The 16,316-nt window shown below is 43.9% G+C and overlaps 1 protein-coding gene across 12 annotated transcripts in view; it reads right to left on the reverse strand.

Moving 5' to 3' along the window:
• Positions 1 to 16,316, reverse strand: part of ACACA (acetyl-CoA carboxylase alpha) — a 182,487-nt gene that overhangs the window by 60,094 nt on the left and 106,077 nt on the right. For all 12 annotated transcript variants that reach the window (XM_073316082.1, XM_073316080.1, XM_073316076.1 and 9 more), the window contains 4 exons: positions 13,319 to 13,588; positions 12,857 to 12,954; positions 11,989 to 12,109; positions 11,385 to 11,495 (listed from right to left, as the gene is read on the reverse strand). In XM_073316082.1, the coding sequence (XP_073172183.1) occupies positions 11,385 to 11,495; positions 11,989 to 12,109; positions 12,857 to 12,954; positions 13,319 to 13,588 (600 nt within the window). The remainder of the gene's footprint in view (positions 1 to 11,384; positions 11,496 to 11,988; positions 12,110 to 12,856; positions 12,955 to 13,318; positions 13,589 to 16,316) is intronic.

Consider the following 16,316-nt stretch of genomic DNA (forward strand, 5'->3'; position numbering starts at 1 on the left):
TCTGGTTCTACCACTACGTCTGACTGTCCCAGCAATGAAAAGGTCAGATCCGGCTCCATCAATCCCATTGACGGGAAACTGTGGTTAGTGGATGGGTTAGGAGGTAGACTCTGTTCAGAGAGTCCTCAATTCCCACTGGTGCTAGAGTCTCTCTGGTGAGGATTGATCCCAATAATGAGGAAGATTAGTGATTATCTTCATCCTGGTGAGGATTGATCCCAATAATGAGGAAGATTAGTGAATATCTTCATCCTCCCAAACCCACAGAGTGGTAAAAGTCACCGGCCCCTTCGGAGAACGTCTCTTGTCATTTCATACCAGCGGAGTAGAGGTAAATAGCAGTTTGTTACAGGATCATGGCAGTATCATCAACGAATGAGTCTCTACCCTGGTGGGTTTCGAGGGCACCGGTGGTTCCCAGTCCTTCAGGTTCAAGGGTTTTATTTTACTTGATACCGCTAAGTCCCCGAGGCTCAGGCATGAAGACAAACCTTGGACAGGTCAGGGAGGGATTTCTCCTCTTCGAACGTCTAGGAGTGGATCTGGTTTTATGTTTGTGAGAGTATCCCTTACTCTCAGATGAAGCGTCTTTCCTTTCTCTCCTTTTCACTCTGGAATCCAAGGCAGTACTAGGAGGCACACTCCTGGCTGACATACAGGGGAGGGGGTCTCCTCAGCCTGCATCTGACTAGGACTTCACTGCACACGATATAAGATGTTTTTGAAGCCAAAGTTCTTGTGCTTGTTGTGTTCGTCTGGGAAAAGACCAGCAGATACTGCACTTAGCGGAGATATGAATTCCTCTCAGGCAGGGGAGGCAGTTCTGATGGTTGTCGCTGACTAGACAAGACCAGGGGCAGGAGACTGCAGTTTTTGAAACCTGGTATCCTGGGCATATCCTAAATTCCTTTGGAAATGATCAAAACACTAATGAGCATAAAAAACCTAAGACTAATACATATGAATGTCTACATTACAGGAAGAGGAGACGGGATCAGTGGAGGGTTCCAGTGTGGCAGTAAGAAGGAAGTGGAGAGGCAGTTGTGCCATCTTGTCTATTATACCCTCTGTGCAGAGCACCAGAAGCCCAGGCTCCAGCTGAGCAAGAAAGTCTACACTGCTATTTTTAGCCCATCGTGCGAGCTCAAGTCTGTTGACCTGGGAGCTGAGACTCGCAGCCGCAGGTTGGTTGGGTGGAGGCTTTTTGTTTTGTTTTTTGCGATGTAGACCTACCCTCAGGCTCTTTCTCAGGAGCTGTTCCTAGTCTCCTCGTTCACGCACAAACCCCTCCGATCAGCGTCTGGTAGTGCTTTCCACACTAGGGGTGTGTCTACATGGTGAGAAAAATACCTGGGGCAGCGAATTTCAGAGCCCAGGTCAGCTGACTTAGGCTGCAGGGCTAGAAATAGCAGTGTAGACGTTCAGGCTTGGGATGGAGCCAGGACTCTGAGACCCCTCTCCCCACGCAGGGGCTCAGAGCCCAGGCTCCAGCCCAAGCCTAAACATCTACACTGCAATTTTACAGCCCAAGCCCCGTGAGCCTGAGTCAGCTGTCCCGAGTCAGGTGTAGACATCACTTCCACTTGTGCTGGTAACCCATCTACTTTGCAGGAAGGAGGCAGGCTAGTACCAATAGCCGTGTGCCCAGAAGGACAGAGAAGTTCTCTCACAACTCACTCAGAGTGACTGAGCTTACTGCAGTACAAAGAACCATCAGCTATGCCCCCATCTAGCAACACACATGTACAGCATCAGTGAGGAGACAGTGATACAGGTATGGCTTTGCAGTGTGGCTATGCACACCCAGACTCAGCACACCTGGGTGCCAATCACACAACTCTGTGGTGAAGATGTTCCCTGAAGGCCACCAACCCCTGTAATGCAGTCATCACTGGGGTGAAATGTGGGAACTGGTTAAAAAAGCACAGCAACACTACACAATATGTTCACTGGAAACTACAGAGAGAAATTCAGGTAGGGAGAATGTGGGCCAGTATGCTAGAGGTAGCAGTCCCTATTCAGAGGAATAAACATCCACATATACATGCAGGTATCTGCCCAGCTTTATACACATACAGATGTACTAACAGAGCTCCATATTAAAAGTGATAGATATTTGTGCAAAGGAAAATTAAAAAGTCAACAGAAATCTATTAAACTTTCTTCCCTCAGCAAACATAAAGGGACTGGTAATGGGAGGTCTGGAATGTAAATCGTCTCTAATGGGAACAATATACAAATATAACCACTTAAAACAAGGCAATTAAAAATAAACTGAATAAATGGAGAGAGGTGTTTATTTTTTTGAAAATACTTGCATTTGCCTGAAGTCCAAGCATCTGCCCTGCTTATGTTCATTTCTCTGCAGAGAACTGAGAACCTTTGTGTTACCAAGGGGGCCAACTGCAACATACACCTAGTGGGCCAACACAACATGCACCCAACCTACCGAAAAAGGAAAAGCTTCCAGTGCCCCTCAAGGGGGTGATTTAAAAAGAACAAGACACTCTCTTCCCCCTATTACCAACACTGGGTAATTGATATTGGCTCCCTTGCCTGAGCTGTACTCAGATTCGGGCTCCCAACACAAATTGACTTTGCCGGGGCTGAGAGTAATGACTGTCTACGGTGGAGAGGTGCAGTGCAGTTCAGTAGCACACTGAGATTCTGCACCTGTTCCAAGATGGTTGAGTGACCAAAATGCCCTCCGTCAGCAAATCACTCCGTTGCTCCCACAGCATCCTCTAATGCATCCATCCAAGACACAGAGCCAGCAGCCCCTCCTCCTTCCCCCACCACCCTGAGCCAAGAACAGGGTAACCTTGGTGAGATTCACAAGAGGTACTGATTCATGTTTAATGCTGGTGGAGCGTCAATTTCCGTTTGACATTTCTTAGGCCCGCTTTGATTAGCATTCTCAAACACACTGCGCCCATACGTATCCGCCTAATAGTCTTGCTGTGCCACTACAGAAAGATTCATATCATGCATTAATAATTATAATGCTTCTTTGAATGACAGGGATGGCACTTGCTGTTCTAACTCACATGATGGCTCTGATCTAATCCCAAGACTGGAGTCAACTTGAGCAAGCACCAAGACATCCCTGCCCCGTTTCTCAAGAAGAGAGAGCTTTGCACAGTCCATATTTTAAAGCAGAAACCCACCAACCCAAACCCCGCTCTCCCCTAAACTGACAACAATGTATCCAAAGAGGTTTTTATTTTTTTTTTCCACATTGTGAAATTGGAGGGTAAGTAAGAGAACTACAGAACTACATGGAACTCACAACACTGCTCTGACGTCAACCCACCAAAGTTAGGACAATTCAGAGAGGAGTCTAAAATGCAGGGATATTCTTTTATGGATGTATGCAAAGAGATTGTTAGGGATTTTTTTTTTAAATGCAGATTGTCAAACCAATCCTCAGAGCTATTATGTCCTGTTGTATCAACAAGTCCCTAGGGACTCATTCTTAGGCACATGATTGACACAAATACTACCCTATCTTGACACAATATGATGCCTATCATGTTAATGGCTTTGCCATGCCTGTGCACGGTGTCTGTGTTAATAAAAGCTGCATTCAAGAAAGGTCATTGGACATGCAGTGGCATTCTTCTTTCTTTTTAAGTTTATTTCTAAGATATTCAAAATGCAAATTGTGAATTACCAAACTGTAAAGTTTCCATTAATCTCTCTCCCATACCCCCATAGCCTCCTTAATTGGAGTTGAAGAAAAACCCAAACAAATCGGCATGCTCAGAACCTGCTTGTTTTTAATTTGTTGGGGGAGATTACTGGACTTTTCAAGCTGTAAAATGCAGCATTTTGAACAGATACTTAAAATAAGATCATTCCCAGGCCAAGTCCTTGTAGTCACAGTTCAGTCTTGGAGTGAATTTTCACAGCCAAGTAAAGCCTCATAAAGCTGGAGGAATATGCAAAATGTTGGCTGGACTGTAAATGCAGCAGGGCTGGCAGGTGCTCCTCTCCATGTAACTCTAAATAATGATCTCATATGTGTAGCACTGTCCATCTGAGGAGTAAAATGTACTTTACAAATAAATATTAATGAATTAAGCTTTCAACCCCTCCTGCAAATTGGGTAACTCTTATTGTCCCCATTTTGCAGAAAGGTTAAATGACATATCCAAGGTCACAGCAAGTCAGTGGCAGATATGGATCTAAAGCCCAGATCTTCTGACCCTCAGTCCTGATTTTCAGTATTGTTTTAAACATTTTGCATTTGCTTTGTTTCTGACTGTCCATCCGTTCTCCTCACACCTATGTACTGACACCTGCTGACAGCAGGTTATATTGGCCAGGTATAAGCTCCTACACCTGCCTAGTAGTTAACGTCTTTCTTTTAAAATAATACAAGCCAAGTTAAATTTTGGATCTTCATGACAGACCAAACCAACGAGATTAGCACTTGTTAAAATAAACAAAACAAAACTATTTGTGCACACACTCTATTTCACAGAAATGAAAAGATAACGTATCGGATCGTTAGCCCACTAGAGCATTTGGAATTTGATGGGGACAGAATTCAGATTCTCCTGCAGAACTATTAGAGATTCTAAAAGAGAATCTCTACCATTGTTAGTAACATAAGGCCTATGATATACCAGCAAGCAGGTCTGTTAATGTACATTAGGAGATGCTGCCATACAAATTCACTAGCCTGATAAGTATAATGAGCATCTCAAGGTAGTTAGCCATACAATACTGCCTAGAGCTGATGCAAATTTCTTGGTCATTGCTCTACCCACTGGGAACTCCTTTGGCATGCAGGTGACTCAACATAGCTGCACGCATTCCATGGTGCAAAAATAAATAAATAAATAAAGCAGCCAAGTGGGCTGCTCATGGACCTGTACGTAACATCAGAGAGATTTATGTTAGGATGTCCAGAGATGAAAGGCCATTTTATTAACCTAGTACCCAATGAATCTCCATATACCTGAATCCTGCTCTTGCTAGACACAAAATTTGGGTGCTTTTTTTATTTTTCTCAATAACTGTACCATAACTTAGGGACTAACCTAAACTTCATTGAAAGCATGTAATAAAATTGCAGAATAAGAGGCCATTTTTTTCTCCTCTCCCTTATCTTTGGTATGTGATCAGAACTTACTTCAGTTTCAGCAATTCATGTTGATTATTTATTTTAATGGAGTGAACTCAGGGAATGGCTTATGCCCAGCTCAAGCAGACATTGTCAAGACTCCCCCACACTGCTCGGCCAATGCACTATAGTTGAGACCAGCAATTCTCCCATCCTTCAGTTATTTCAATTCTGGGGCTTTTGAAATTGGGCTGAAATGTGCAGTGCAATGCTTTTGCAATGCTGACTATTAGTCAATTTCAGCATTTATTATGAGTTCCAGGGAAGACTGTGCTAAGTTCTCCCTCCGCTCTTGTTTGCAAGGCTCAGGAACCTTTCCTTAGGAGGAAAAAGTATCAACATGCCTCAAAGTAAAAGGAGTATTTTTCTTTGGAAAAAGGACTTGTGGTTTCTTTGCTTCCCTGTTAGGATCATCTACTGCCCTAGCTGACCGGGATAGGTCTGGTATAAAGCAAATACAATAAGGGAAACAGATAAGCAAAGAACTTCAAAAGGAAGAGGTGCACCTTTGAGGGCACGGAGGAGCGTTTTAGGCATTGTTGTAACAAGGGGAATCCTAGAACTTAAGTTATTTGTAAGGATATATAGAGCAGAGCACTGTCATTCCATCCTCCTTTCTTTGAAGTAGGAGAAATGCCAATGATGGAAGGAAACAATCTAGGAAGCCTGGACCAAAGACAGTTTAAAAAAAAGACAACACATCAAGTGGTGACTACAACAACCTAACCAGCCACAGAGTAATGATTCACTTTGTGGTAGCTGTGAGCACTCAGCACTTTACCAGGCACTAATCACGTCAAGCGCAGGACATCCCATGTCAAGGTATCATCTGCCCACTAAACAGTCAGCCCTTGCAAATATTCTAGGAGAACCCTGAGTTGTTTTAAAACGTTTGCTTTCAAAAGACCCTCTGGTTTTGTGACCAATGCAAACATTCCGATTTCCCTGGGGTCACACAGTGAATCAGCAGCAGAGCCAGAAATAGAATTTAAGGGCCAGATTCCCGGCTGGTGTGAGCTGTGGAGCAGATGTCACATGGATCAGAAGCAAGTAAAGTTGAGATGAACACCTCCCCTTCCTCCCAAGCTGAAGAGCTACAGTTCACATAGGTCTAGCTTTCAGCAAAAAAGTCAATGGGTTTTAAAAAAAAATAGATTAAATGTTTATATATAGACATACATACCCCAAAGTTCTAATCTTTTTATTCTTATCTATGAAATGGATATAAATCTCTCAGGCTTCAGGGCACAAGCCAACCTCTAAGTGATGGGAGTCAGGAAGAAACTTCCTCTCTAGGCAGATTATTCCACAGTTCTCTACTATGGGGTACTGACCCTGGTGGGAGATGGGATCCTGGACTAGATGGATCATTGGTGTGATGCATTATGGCAATTGCTAAATGTTCCCACTCTGGATGTTGCATAATTCAGTACACCTGTTCACATTCCTGCCCAATTGACTCTTCACTCCTAATCCTACTCTATCTTAAATGGTAATGTCCCCATTACCACAGCATCTAGGAACCAAAGGTTTCAGAAAACAATGAGCACCCTCCCAGTGAAAATCAGCATCCCTTAAGCTGTCCCAAGGCAAGCACCCCACTAACTGAGGCATTTCAAATCACTAGTCACTTTTGAAAGTCTCGGCCCAATTCTCAAGCCCCAGCCTAGCCTCCATTAAACACCGGCCCCCCTCAAACTCAAGTCCATAGCTAAGACCTCACTGTACATCACTGTTTACATTAACAAAACAGTCAAAACGCCAAGAATCCCATTAGAAGAAGAAAAAAACCACAGAGATGCAAACTAATTATAAACAGGTCAGCTAAGAATTGGGAACATCAGGTGTGCACTGAAATGGAGTGCAGTTATAAAGACTCGAGCCATGTATGCAATGCATTAAATTAGGAGTGCAAGGCTCTTCAGCCTTACTTCTATTAAAAGGGAAACAAATTGTAATTTACATGTTACTGCATTCCACCAGGACAACAGGCAGCCTGTCATCTATCTCATTTGAAATTGCACCATGTTAGGCCAGTGATGAGGAAAGGAAGGTGGGGGGAGGGGGAAGGAAGGGGAGGGAGGGAGGAAGGAAAAGTTTAAAAAAAAAAAAAAAAAGAAATCTGCCTCAGCAAAAGTTTTCATTAAAATTTTAGACAAATGATCTCTGTGTCCTTCTCCCATGCTGCCTGGGGCTCCATGCTATTTCTATGCAAATAACAACCTCGTGGTTTATATCTTATTATTTCCACCGGAGCTGCAGCGACATGACCCGAGACGTGTGCGAGGTAGACAGAGAAAGAGAGAGAGAGAGAGAGAGAAAGGGAGAGAGAAAGAAAGAGAGAGAGAGATGGAGTGGGTGCTCGCTGAAGTGTGAAAAAATATTGTCAGGAGTGAGCGGCAAGAACAAAAAAAAATTGCAGGGATAACGTGTTTATTTCAGCCCTTCTCCCCATGTGAACTGGCACCTTTTAAAATTCATTGGGCATCAGGCGATCATGCACAATCCATCTGCTTTCACTTTATCATTTGCATTTCATGCCTCCTGGCTTTTGATGTGCTGATACTTTGATGCAGTCAGGAGATGCGCATTATCATTATTTCAATTTTCAGGGGGTTCAATGCGCTCAACACACACGCGCACACACACGGAATAAAATGTCATTTCCACCTCCCCACTGCCTGCTTATGCTCAATGGGGAAGACAAAAGGGGGTACAGAAAAGACATGGTCCTGGAACCCCCACACATAGCATCCTTCCCAATTTATACCATCGTATGAGTCTGGGCTGTAAATGAAGGCAGATTCATCATGATGCGGGAGGGGAAGGATAAAGAGAAGCTGTGGTACAGTTTCCTTTTTCACATCTGGTAGGCGAAGAGGTTGATAGCATCCTTAATGAATCTGCACAAAATCTGGTGTCTTATGGTGATTTGACTCCATACTTAAAGAGCACTGACACGGACATAGCAAAGCAGCCAGCACATGATTAGATAACCTCCAGAACTGATCATTCCCTTCAGCTAAAAATGATAATGCATTTCAGCCCATTGTCTAAGTTACAGGCTGCAGCCTGCTTTTGGCAGCTAGACCTTTCCCTCTACAACCCTTGGGGCTGACTTTACCTAATTAAAACGAACAAGATCAGCAACAGATGAGGTAGTATGTTTTATTTTTCATGATTTTTTTTTTAAATGAAAAAGATCCCAGTGTTTTGTAGCAAGAATCAAATGAAACAACCTTCCAGACAAAAATGCTGCTTCTCTGGAAGCCAAGACACTTTCATGTCTGTGGGAATCTCCATATGCAGCTTATTACCCAAGAAGCAAAGTGAACATTTAAAGCCAGAAGAGGAAGACGACATTTTGAAAACTCTGTGTGTGTGTGTGTACATATGAAAGTGCACGTAAGTAACTGTTATCACCTACAAAAACACTAGCATGTAAGTTAGTACTGTAAATTCCATCCCAAATCTCCAGGAATATGTGGCTGATAGTTGACAGCAAAAAGACGAAGAATTACTTGCATTTGACTATGTTGGAAAATTTTCACTCCCAGCTGTAATGCAAAGAAGCAGTGTCTTTTTAATCTAACTAGGTTCTTACGTTGGTGTCAGTAACCAATGTATGTGAGCACCTAAATTCCGTAATCACTAGCTCTCCCGACTGGAGCAAGGGATGACGTAAATCTTTTATTGTAACTCTGATAAGGAAATGCTTTGTTTTTGCTCCAGAGGGCACTCCTCAATCCAGCCATCCCACATAAGTAGCATCAGTAAGTCTCACTTGCTTATCACCAAAAGCCAAAACTAAAACTGATACAAAGATCCTTCTAGAGTTTTATATAAGCAAAGATCGAAACAAACAGGATACGTCATGCCACGGAGTAGTTTCTCCACTGCTACAAGGGAAGATCCTGTTTAATCAGTCTTTGGCTAATGGGCGCACGGCCTACCAGCCAAAGGAAAATTCAAATGAATTCTCCCTCTGGAATTCAAGGGCAAACTGTTTCTCTCCTCTGCACATAAGAAGTGGGATACTGAGCATAAATCTGAAACAGCCACTGCTCTGGTGGTACAGTGATCTAAGAGAATTAGCTTTTGACTCTTAGTTCAAACCCTGTTTAAAATCTCAAGTGGAATGGGTTTGGTCATCTCAGTTTAAGCCCCAGCGGACATTTATCCGTGTCCCACGTAGCTCACACACACAGCTGTCCCTGTTCAAGAGGTGCATGACTGGAACAGCAGAGATAGGAGAATCAGGATCATAGTTATCAGGGAGTCACACTACTCCAAATTCAGGTGTGAGTCTTGATTCCAAGCCTCCCAAAAGTCAGGAGTTTTCAGATACATGGTTTAGTTTCAGGTACAACTTTCCTATTGCCAGAGCTGGCGGGACCCACTGGAGTGGAGGAACAAAGGGAGACACTGAACTACCAAGTGTTCAGCTAACACGGTGATGGGTGCAGTATAAGAACCTAGATAGCCCTCATCATCTGTTCTGTTCTAAGTGCATTAGCAGTGTCACCTGGGGAAGCTTGCACAGCACCTGCCTGCACCGAATGCTAGAACCAGGCAACATATGACACTTCAGTGAGCACCAAATTTGCTCATCTTTTTAAAAAGGATCTTAAAAGCACCCCTCGCTCCTCCACTGGTGTGCCTGTGAAAGGGCTTGCTCAAGCTGGAGTGTCCCAGAGGTGACAGGAACACAGCTTAATTCTCCGCAGAGCCCTCTTTATTCAGTGCAATTATCCAATGAGAGACTATTTTCCTTGTAGTGGCCATTATTTGCCAGACACGCCTTGAAACACTGAAACGCAGCTTGTGCTCAAGCATCCAGGCACAAAGCTGCACAATGGAGACACACACTCAGGCCTGCACAATCCTCACATCCATGTAAACAAAGCCCTTGACGGGAGGAACAATGGCAGAGTGGCCAGGGCTCATAATATTAATGGAGCTGGGACAGCAGGGAAGGACAATCATCTCTTGGGAAGAAACATGAGCCATTTCGTGCAGTGGAAGTGAACACGTTTCCTTGGAGCTTAAAGTTTTAAAAAAAGACACTAAAATAACTGAGATGCCCAACTGTCCCATCCCTTTAATAATAATCATTATTAACGCAGTCCCTCCCACGTGAACATGCTAAAGCACTCCATCCATATTTACACAACACCCTGGGGAAGGGGATTAAGGGTGACTGGGACCCACACCTTCCAAAATGTCGCTCCTCCAAACTAAGAGAACCCTGGAAACATTCTACCTTCTGAAAAGGCCCTACTGACCCAGCTGCCCATCCCAACTTCCTTTCCAAACTCTCAAGAATTTGAGCTACCCAGTAAGCGAGGCTGGCTAGCACAGCCCAGCATGTGATGAATACCAAGCCTTTCAAAATGGGTCAGTATCTCTTTGACCATCATAGTCACTGGTACATTATGTCTGATTTTTTTTATCCACTGGGTCATCCTTGTAAAAAATCACTATGGGTTTCAATTAAACAAAAAATTGCGCAAATGGACTAATTCTATGAACAGAAAAAAAAAAACCCACAAACACAGGAGAGGTTTGCAAACTTCCAACTATTACACTTCCTCAGCCCTACTGGGGGGGGAGGGACGGGGACAGGGACGGGGGGACGACACACACAGCTGTTCTTTTTCAACATTCTGTCCACTGTGCGCACCCGGACAGCAGCCAAGAACAGACTCACAAGCAAGTCAGGGAGAGAGAAAACCTGCGCTAGAGCACACACCAAACAGGAACCGCCATGGAGCAGAATGCTGTCTGGGGAAAACATGGACTGGATTCAGGCAGACAATGGCAACATTAGATTAGACTATGGTCTGGGGAGGACACATTCTCTCAGCGCAAATACAGCATCATTCCTGTAAATCACAGTCGATTTTACTTTCTTTAAGTGAATTTAGGTGCAAAAGTGACAGTCCTGGAGATTGAACTCCTCTAGCCACAAAACAGGGGCAGTACAGGCAGAAGTAGTGCAAGCATCCTGCATACTGCCCCATCGCTCAGCTCTGGACCGGAGGCACTGTCCAAAGGATTGAGAAGGGAATTCAGTCTCCCTGATCCATACAGTCTGTGGCTTTTCTGCAGACAAGAAATGGGCCAAACCATGCCAATCGTAGAGGGCGTGGGTTGTGCAAGAAAAGGCTTGTCCCACAGAAACACGCATTCATTTCACACAGTCAACACCAAAGAGCATGATCAAAATTGAATTCTGATGCATGGAACTTACTTTGTTGAGGGCTCCAGCTCCAGTCAGGATGATATGGGAGTTCTCTACTTGGATAGTCCTCTGTCCCAACCGGACAAGATAGGCCCCAATTCCAATTGCCCGACACGTTACCTAAAAATACAAATCAAATTTGCATCATATCCTATTGTACCTCCAAAAATGCATCGACCCAAGCAGTCTGGTGCATTTACTTCAGGCCCCTGTGTAATCTGTGGCCACAGAATCTACCTCTTACTGCAGAACTGTGCTCCAGAACCTAAGCTTTCATTTAAAAATGAATGATTAATGTGTTTTATAAAACAAAATAAAATAAAGCAATAGCTTGTTAATTGAACAGACCACTAAGTCAAACTAGAGCTGCTTTGCTTTTCAAATGCATTTAAAAACGTACTCTAAAATGCACCTCACGGTTTCAAAAAGAAAACATTTTAGCAGCCAGATCCTCCACTGCTGTTAATTGGTATAGCTCCACTAAATACACGGGAATATGCCAATTTACATCAGCTGTTGGTCTGACCCTAGATGTACGTTCCAAACTCCACTGTCAAATTTTCAGCTGAAATAGGAGATGAAGTTGCAAGAAGAGAAAGCAGTTGGGGATTACCAGGTTGATGGTGATAATATCCTCATAGGCTAATGATGATTCTCCGGCAATCATCCCAGATCCGCGGAGGTTCTCCACTCCAAGTCCTTCTTCCTTCCCAATAATATCAGTTATCTTATACCTGAGGGGGAGACATACAGACTTTGAGACACAAGATCCAATGGATTTGCTAAACCAATTCACTGCTAAGAATGTGGAAAATGACTAAATATCATTAAGGCTGCAAACAATAGTGTGCAGAAACTGGCCAGGATTTATATACCAGCTCAACCCACTGCCTTGCGGAACACCAAGGAACAGGCCTACACACGGACAGCCAAAGCAGCACCATAGGGAAGAAATGCTGACTGAGCTACACAAAAGAGTGACCTCGCTGGGGGCAGGTGCTGCCTGCTGCCGAGAATAGACGTGTATGTAGGAAATGACAATTCTGCAGCTGCATCCCATGCCATAGAATGAAAATGGATTAAAAATTCACTTGAGTGGGTTCTCTTGTCACTACTAAGTGTTTCCAACTGAGAAGGCACTTCCCTTACTCAGACTGTAAACTCTTTGGGGGCAGGACCATCTTAGTGCTTTGTGTTTATACAGTGCCTAGCACATTGGGGCCCTGCTCCATGATAGGGGCTTCTAAGCACTAATGTAATACAAAAAATATTTGGTCTACTACATTTGATAAGGCATTTCAAGATACAACATTTTATCCTGTTCTAGTTCTACAATCCATATGTAATAATGGGGCAAAATGTGTTGTGAGACTGGGCGCTACAGGATGCCCTGGTGCCTAGAGAAGAGAAAACAGACAAAGAAGTGACAGGTATCCCTCATATATATCCAAAATGAACCAGAATTAGACCCAACAGTTTACCTGGATTCTCCTTCGTCCTCCACATGCTCACAATGAACTGAGTTCAGGGCACTGACTTTCTTATAATCTTGAGGAGTTAGGTACAAGTATTTATAACCCTGTGGGGACAAATAATTAGTTTTACTCATTCTCATCAATTAATCCCTCCTGTGGCCCCACCCAAAAAAAGAAACCTTTCCAAGAGATATATTTACCCAGAAGGGGTAATAATAGGGGGTTTTCAGCACCTGCAACTTCAGCTGAGGTCAAGGATGCCCAGAACCTCTGAAAATCGGGCCTGAATTCATCCTTGGTGTAACTCTGCTAATTAGTGAGCCAGTGCCAAGGCTGACTTTGGGCCTAAATGTCTGGCAGAGCTTTAGCTCGCCTCTGTGAAGAGGGACTGGCTACTGTAAATATAAGACTAGCCTGTGGAACATCCCATAGTTCTGCTACTGCCTCCGAGATCGAGCGCCTACTTACTTTATAAGGGTCATCGGGGTCTTCCCAGGCAACATGAAACATGTGACGAATCTCCTCAGCCAAACCAATCCTTGCTCCACTGTTAGCAGCCACATAAATTCGTGGGATACCTTCCGTGCGAGCAAGTTCAGATGCCCTCAGGAACAGCAGGTCCTCTTGGGGCCCAAAGGATCCTATTCGGTATGTAATGTCATTGCCAATGACTATGATATCACGGCCATCTGGGCACTCGGGGCTCTTGAGGGTAATTTTCCAAGCCACCATGCCAATCTGTGGTCACACAAAGGGGGGGAGCAAGTTTCAATATAAATATTCCAATACTCACAGATGGAAATCATGCATTGTATGGGAGGACCCACAAAGAACAGCACTGTGGACACGCGATCTCAATAAAGGTTCCCAATCTGCATTCTTCACTGAGAGTATTGCTGGAGTAAGGACTGCAAAACCAGTCCTCCACTTGCCACCACAGCCACTGGAACACATTTCCCTGTGTTGCTGCATTCTTCCCACCCAAGACAGTCAGTAGCATTGTTTCTCCCTTTACCATCTATTCTAGATAATCCATTCAGGGATTTACCATAGCTCCAAGACACATCCTGCAAGATTCTTCTCTCTTCTCGCTGAGTTTATTCAGTGTCACAGAGGACACGGGGTTAGTTGAAGCATTCTGTTTCAGTGCCGTTTGTTTACAGGAGTCCCTGCCATCTCTTCAGGGCCACCCAGTCAATCACATTTCAGAATGACTCCTGGTCTATAACACTCATTGGCTCCTTTCCATCTCTCGTTGCCCTTTGCTTTAATCCCTTTATTTCACAACTCTCTCTACTTTTGTTTTCCCCCCTGCTCCTGCATTTCTTTGTCTTGGTCCCCTTGCTTTCTACAGACACCGGTGCAGCTCTTTCACCTTCAGCCTGACTTTGCAAGCTCACCTGTATAAGCAATGTGTTTTTATTGAGTATTTTTTTTTTTTTTTTTTTTTCCTTTAAATCACCAGATGATCTCTCCTGGTCCTGCCTAATGGAGATGAGCAACTTCTGGAGCCTGCATCTCTCTCGCCTCTTAGCCTCTGTGTATAATCGCACTGGGGAGCTGGCCATCAAGGAGCACCATTAACAGATGTAAATAGCAGCCTAGCCCTGAAAGCCACATGCTTCACCCAGTCTCGGCTGGCCCAAGGATTGTAAGCCGAGTACACATTCCTCAAGCCAATTGCACATCCACTGCAATCAGTATTGCAGTATTGGGATTCTGAGCATTATGAACTAGAAGGGGGGTGGGATGGGGGGGGAGAGAAGTAGCAGATAGATATGTGTGTAATACAAATCAAAATGGGCACAATACACAGACAAGATCCAATCAACATCTGCAATAATATACACTGTAATAGTTTCATAAAAAAAAAGCCCGACAGAGCAATAAATCAAAGGATCATTGGAGAAAATGCAGGTAGCTATCCAAAACCATCAGAGCTATCTGACAGCTCCTTTCCCTTCTCCTCCCTTTCAATAGCTGGGATCGCAGGCAAACAGAAAGTTGGAGCTTTCTGTGCACCTTCCTATGGGCTCCATTTCATTCACTTATTTTAACTGATACGGCACTGGGGATGGGAGGTGGGTAATTATGTTGTTGTTTCTGAATATTTGCTGATATACAAGTAAGTTTCAGCATCAAACTGCAGAGTGTTTAGAGGCAAGAGATATGCATCAGTTGCAGAGACAGGAGCATAAACCCCAAAAGGTCAGCTGGATGTTTTGCTCAAATACCAACCTTGTTGCTAAATTAATGGAAAGCCTTAATGCTATACAACAAGTTGCTGCAGCTGCTGGCCACCCCAAAGACCTCTGAGCCTCAGCAAAGACAACAAGGATCACATGGACACTTACTAGGAGCCCAAAGGGCAAGCTTATTGATCGAAAATAAATCCAGGCAGCCATAGCATTTCCCTTTTCAATTTCAGCAGCAACCACCTCCACCCCCAAACCTTGCAACTTATCATCTTTGTCCTCCTGGCCTCACCATTACAGGGAGAGTGGTCATGGGCTGAATTTAAGTACCTCAGGATCTGGCACTTAGGATGGGCACACTTCCTATACATCATCATCATCATCAAAATGAGTAAGCACTGAGTTAAAGACTTCAGGATTACCCGAAGATGCTGTGGGCTGCCCAAGAAGGCATCCCTCTCACAGGTAGTTTAATTTAAAAACACAAGTTTGGCCATAGATCAGTTCAATCCTCCATTATATTTCAGACAGTAAAAAAAAATCCTTATTTCCTAATTAATATGATAACTAAAAACTTGAAGTGGGCACTTTGCAAAAAGTTCTGAGGCCAGCCTCCATGCCAAATAAGGCAGAAATCCCAGTTTTAACTCTGGGGAGATATTTGCCCAGACTCCCTTTTGTTTTCTTTTCCTAAAAATGGCACACACATTGGACTGTAAACTTCTTCCAAGAGAAGACACATGAAATACTAATATTTTGCACAGACATCTACCCTCATGTAACAAACCACGGCTGCCCTGGCTACAACCAGACTAAGGTCATTAGCAGGGATGAAACCTGGAATCTTAAGCACCAACACACAAGCACAAAACCACATAAGCTACAGGAGCAGCTTTGTTAGCTTTCAGTAAGACTAGGTCCTTAATCCTCCCTGTGGCCAGTCGAAAGAGGGAAACAGGATCACACACACTATGGCTCATAATGTGCTTTGCAAAGATAAGATATTACTATCCTCAGTTTACAGATGGGTAAGCTGAGGCGCAGAGGAATTAATTAATTGTCTTGCTCCTAGTCTCTCAGTGGTCCAATGTCAGAGTCAGCTTCCAACCAAGAGTCCTAACCGTCAAGTCCCATGCTGCCTCCCTGGATGCAAGATCAACTCAATGATTTCTGTATGTTAGAACAGACGCCTCCATACTCAAAATACTTCCTACCAATACAAAGCAACTCAGAACAGAAGCACTGGATTTGCTTCCCAACCTGGGGTTCTG

Source organism: Lepidochelys kempii, chromosome 17 (genome assembly GCF_965140265.1).
Source record: "Lepidochelys kempii isolate rLepKem1 chromosome 17, rLepKem1.hap2, whole genome shotgun sequence".
Lineage (NCBI taxonomy): Eukaryota > Metazoa > Chordata > Testudines > Cheloniidae > Lepidochelys > Lepidochelys kempii.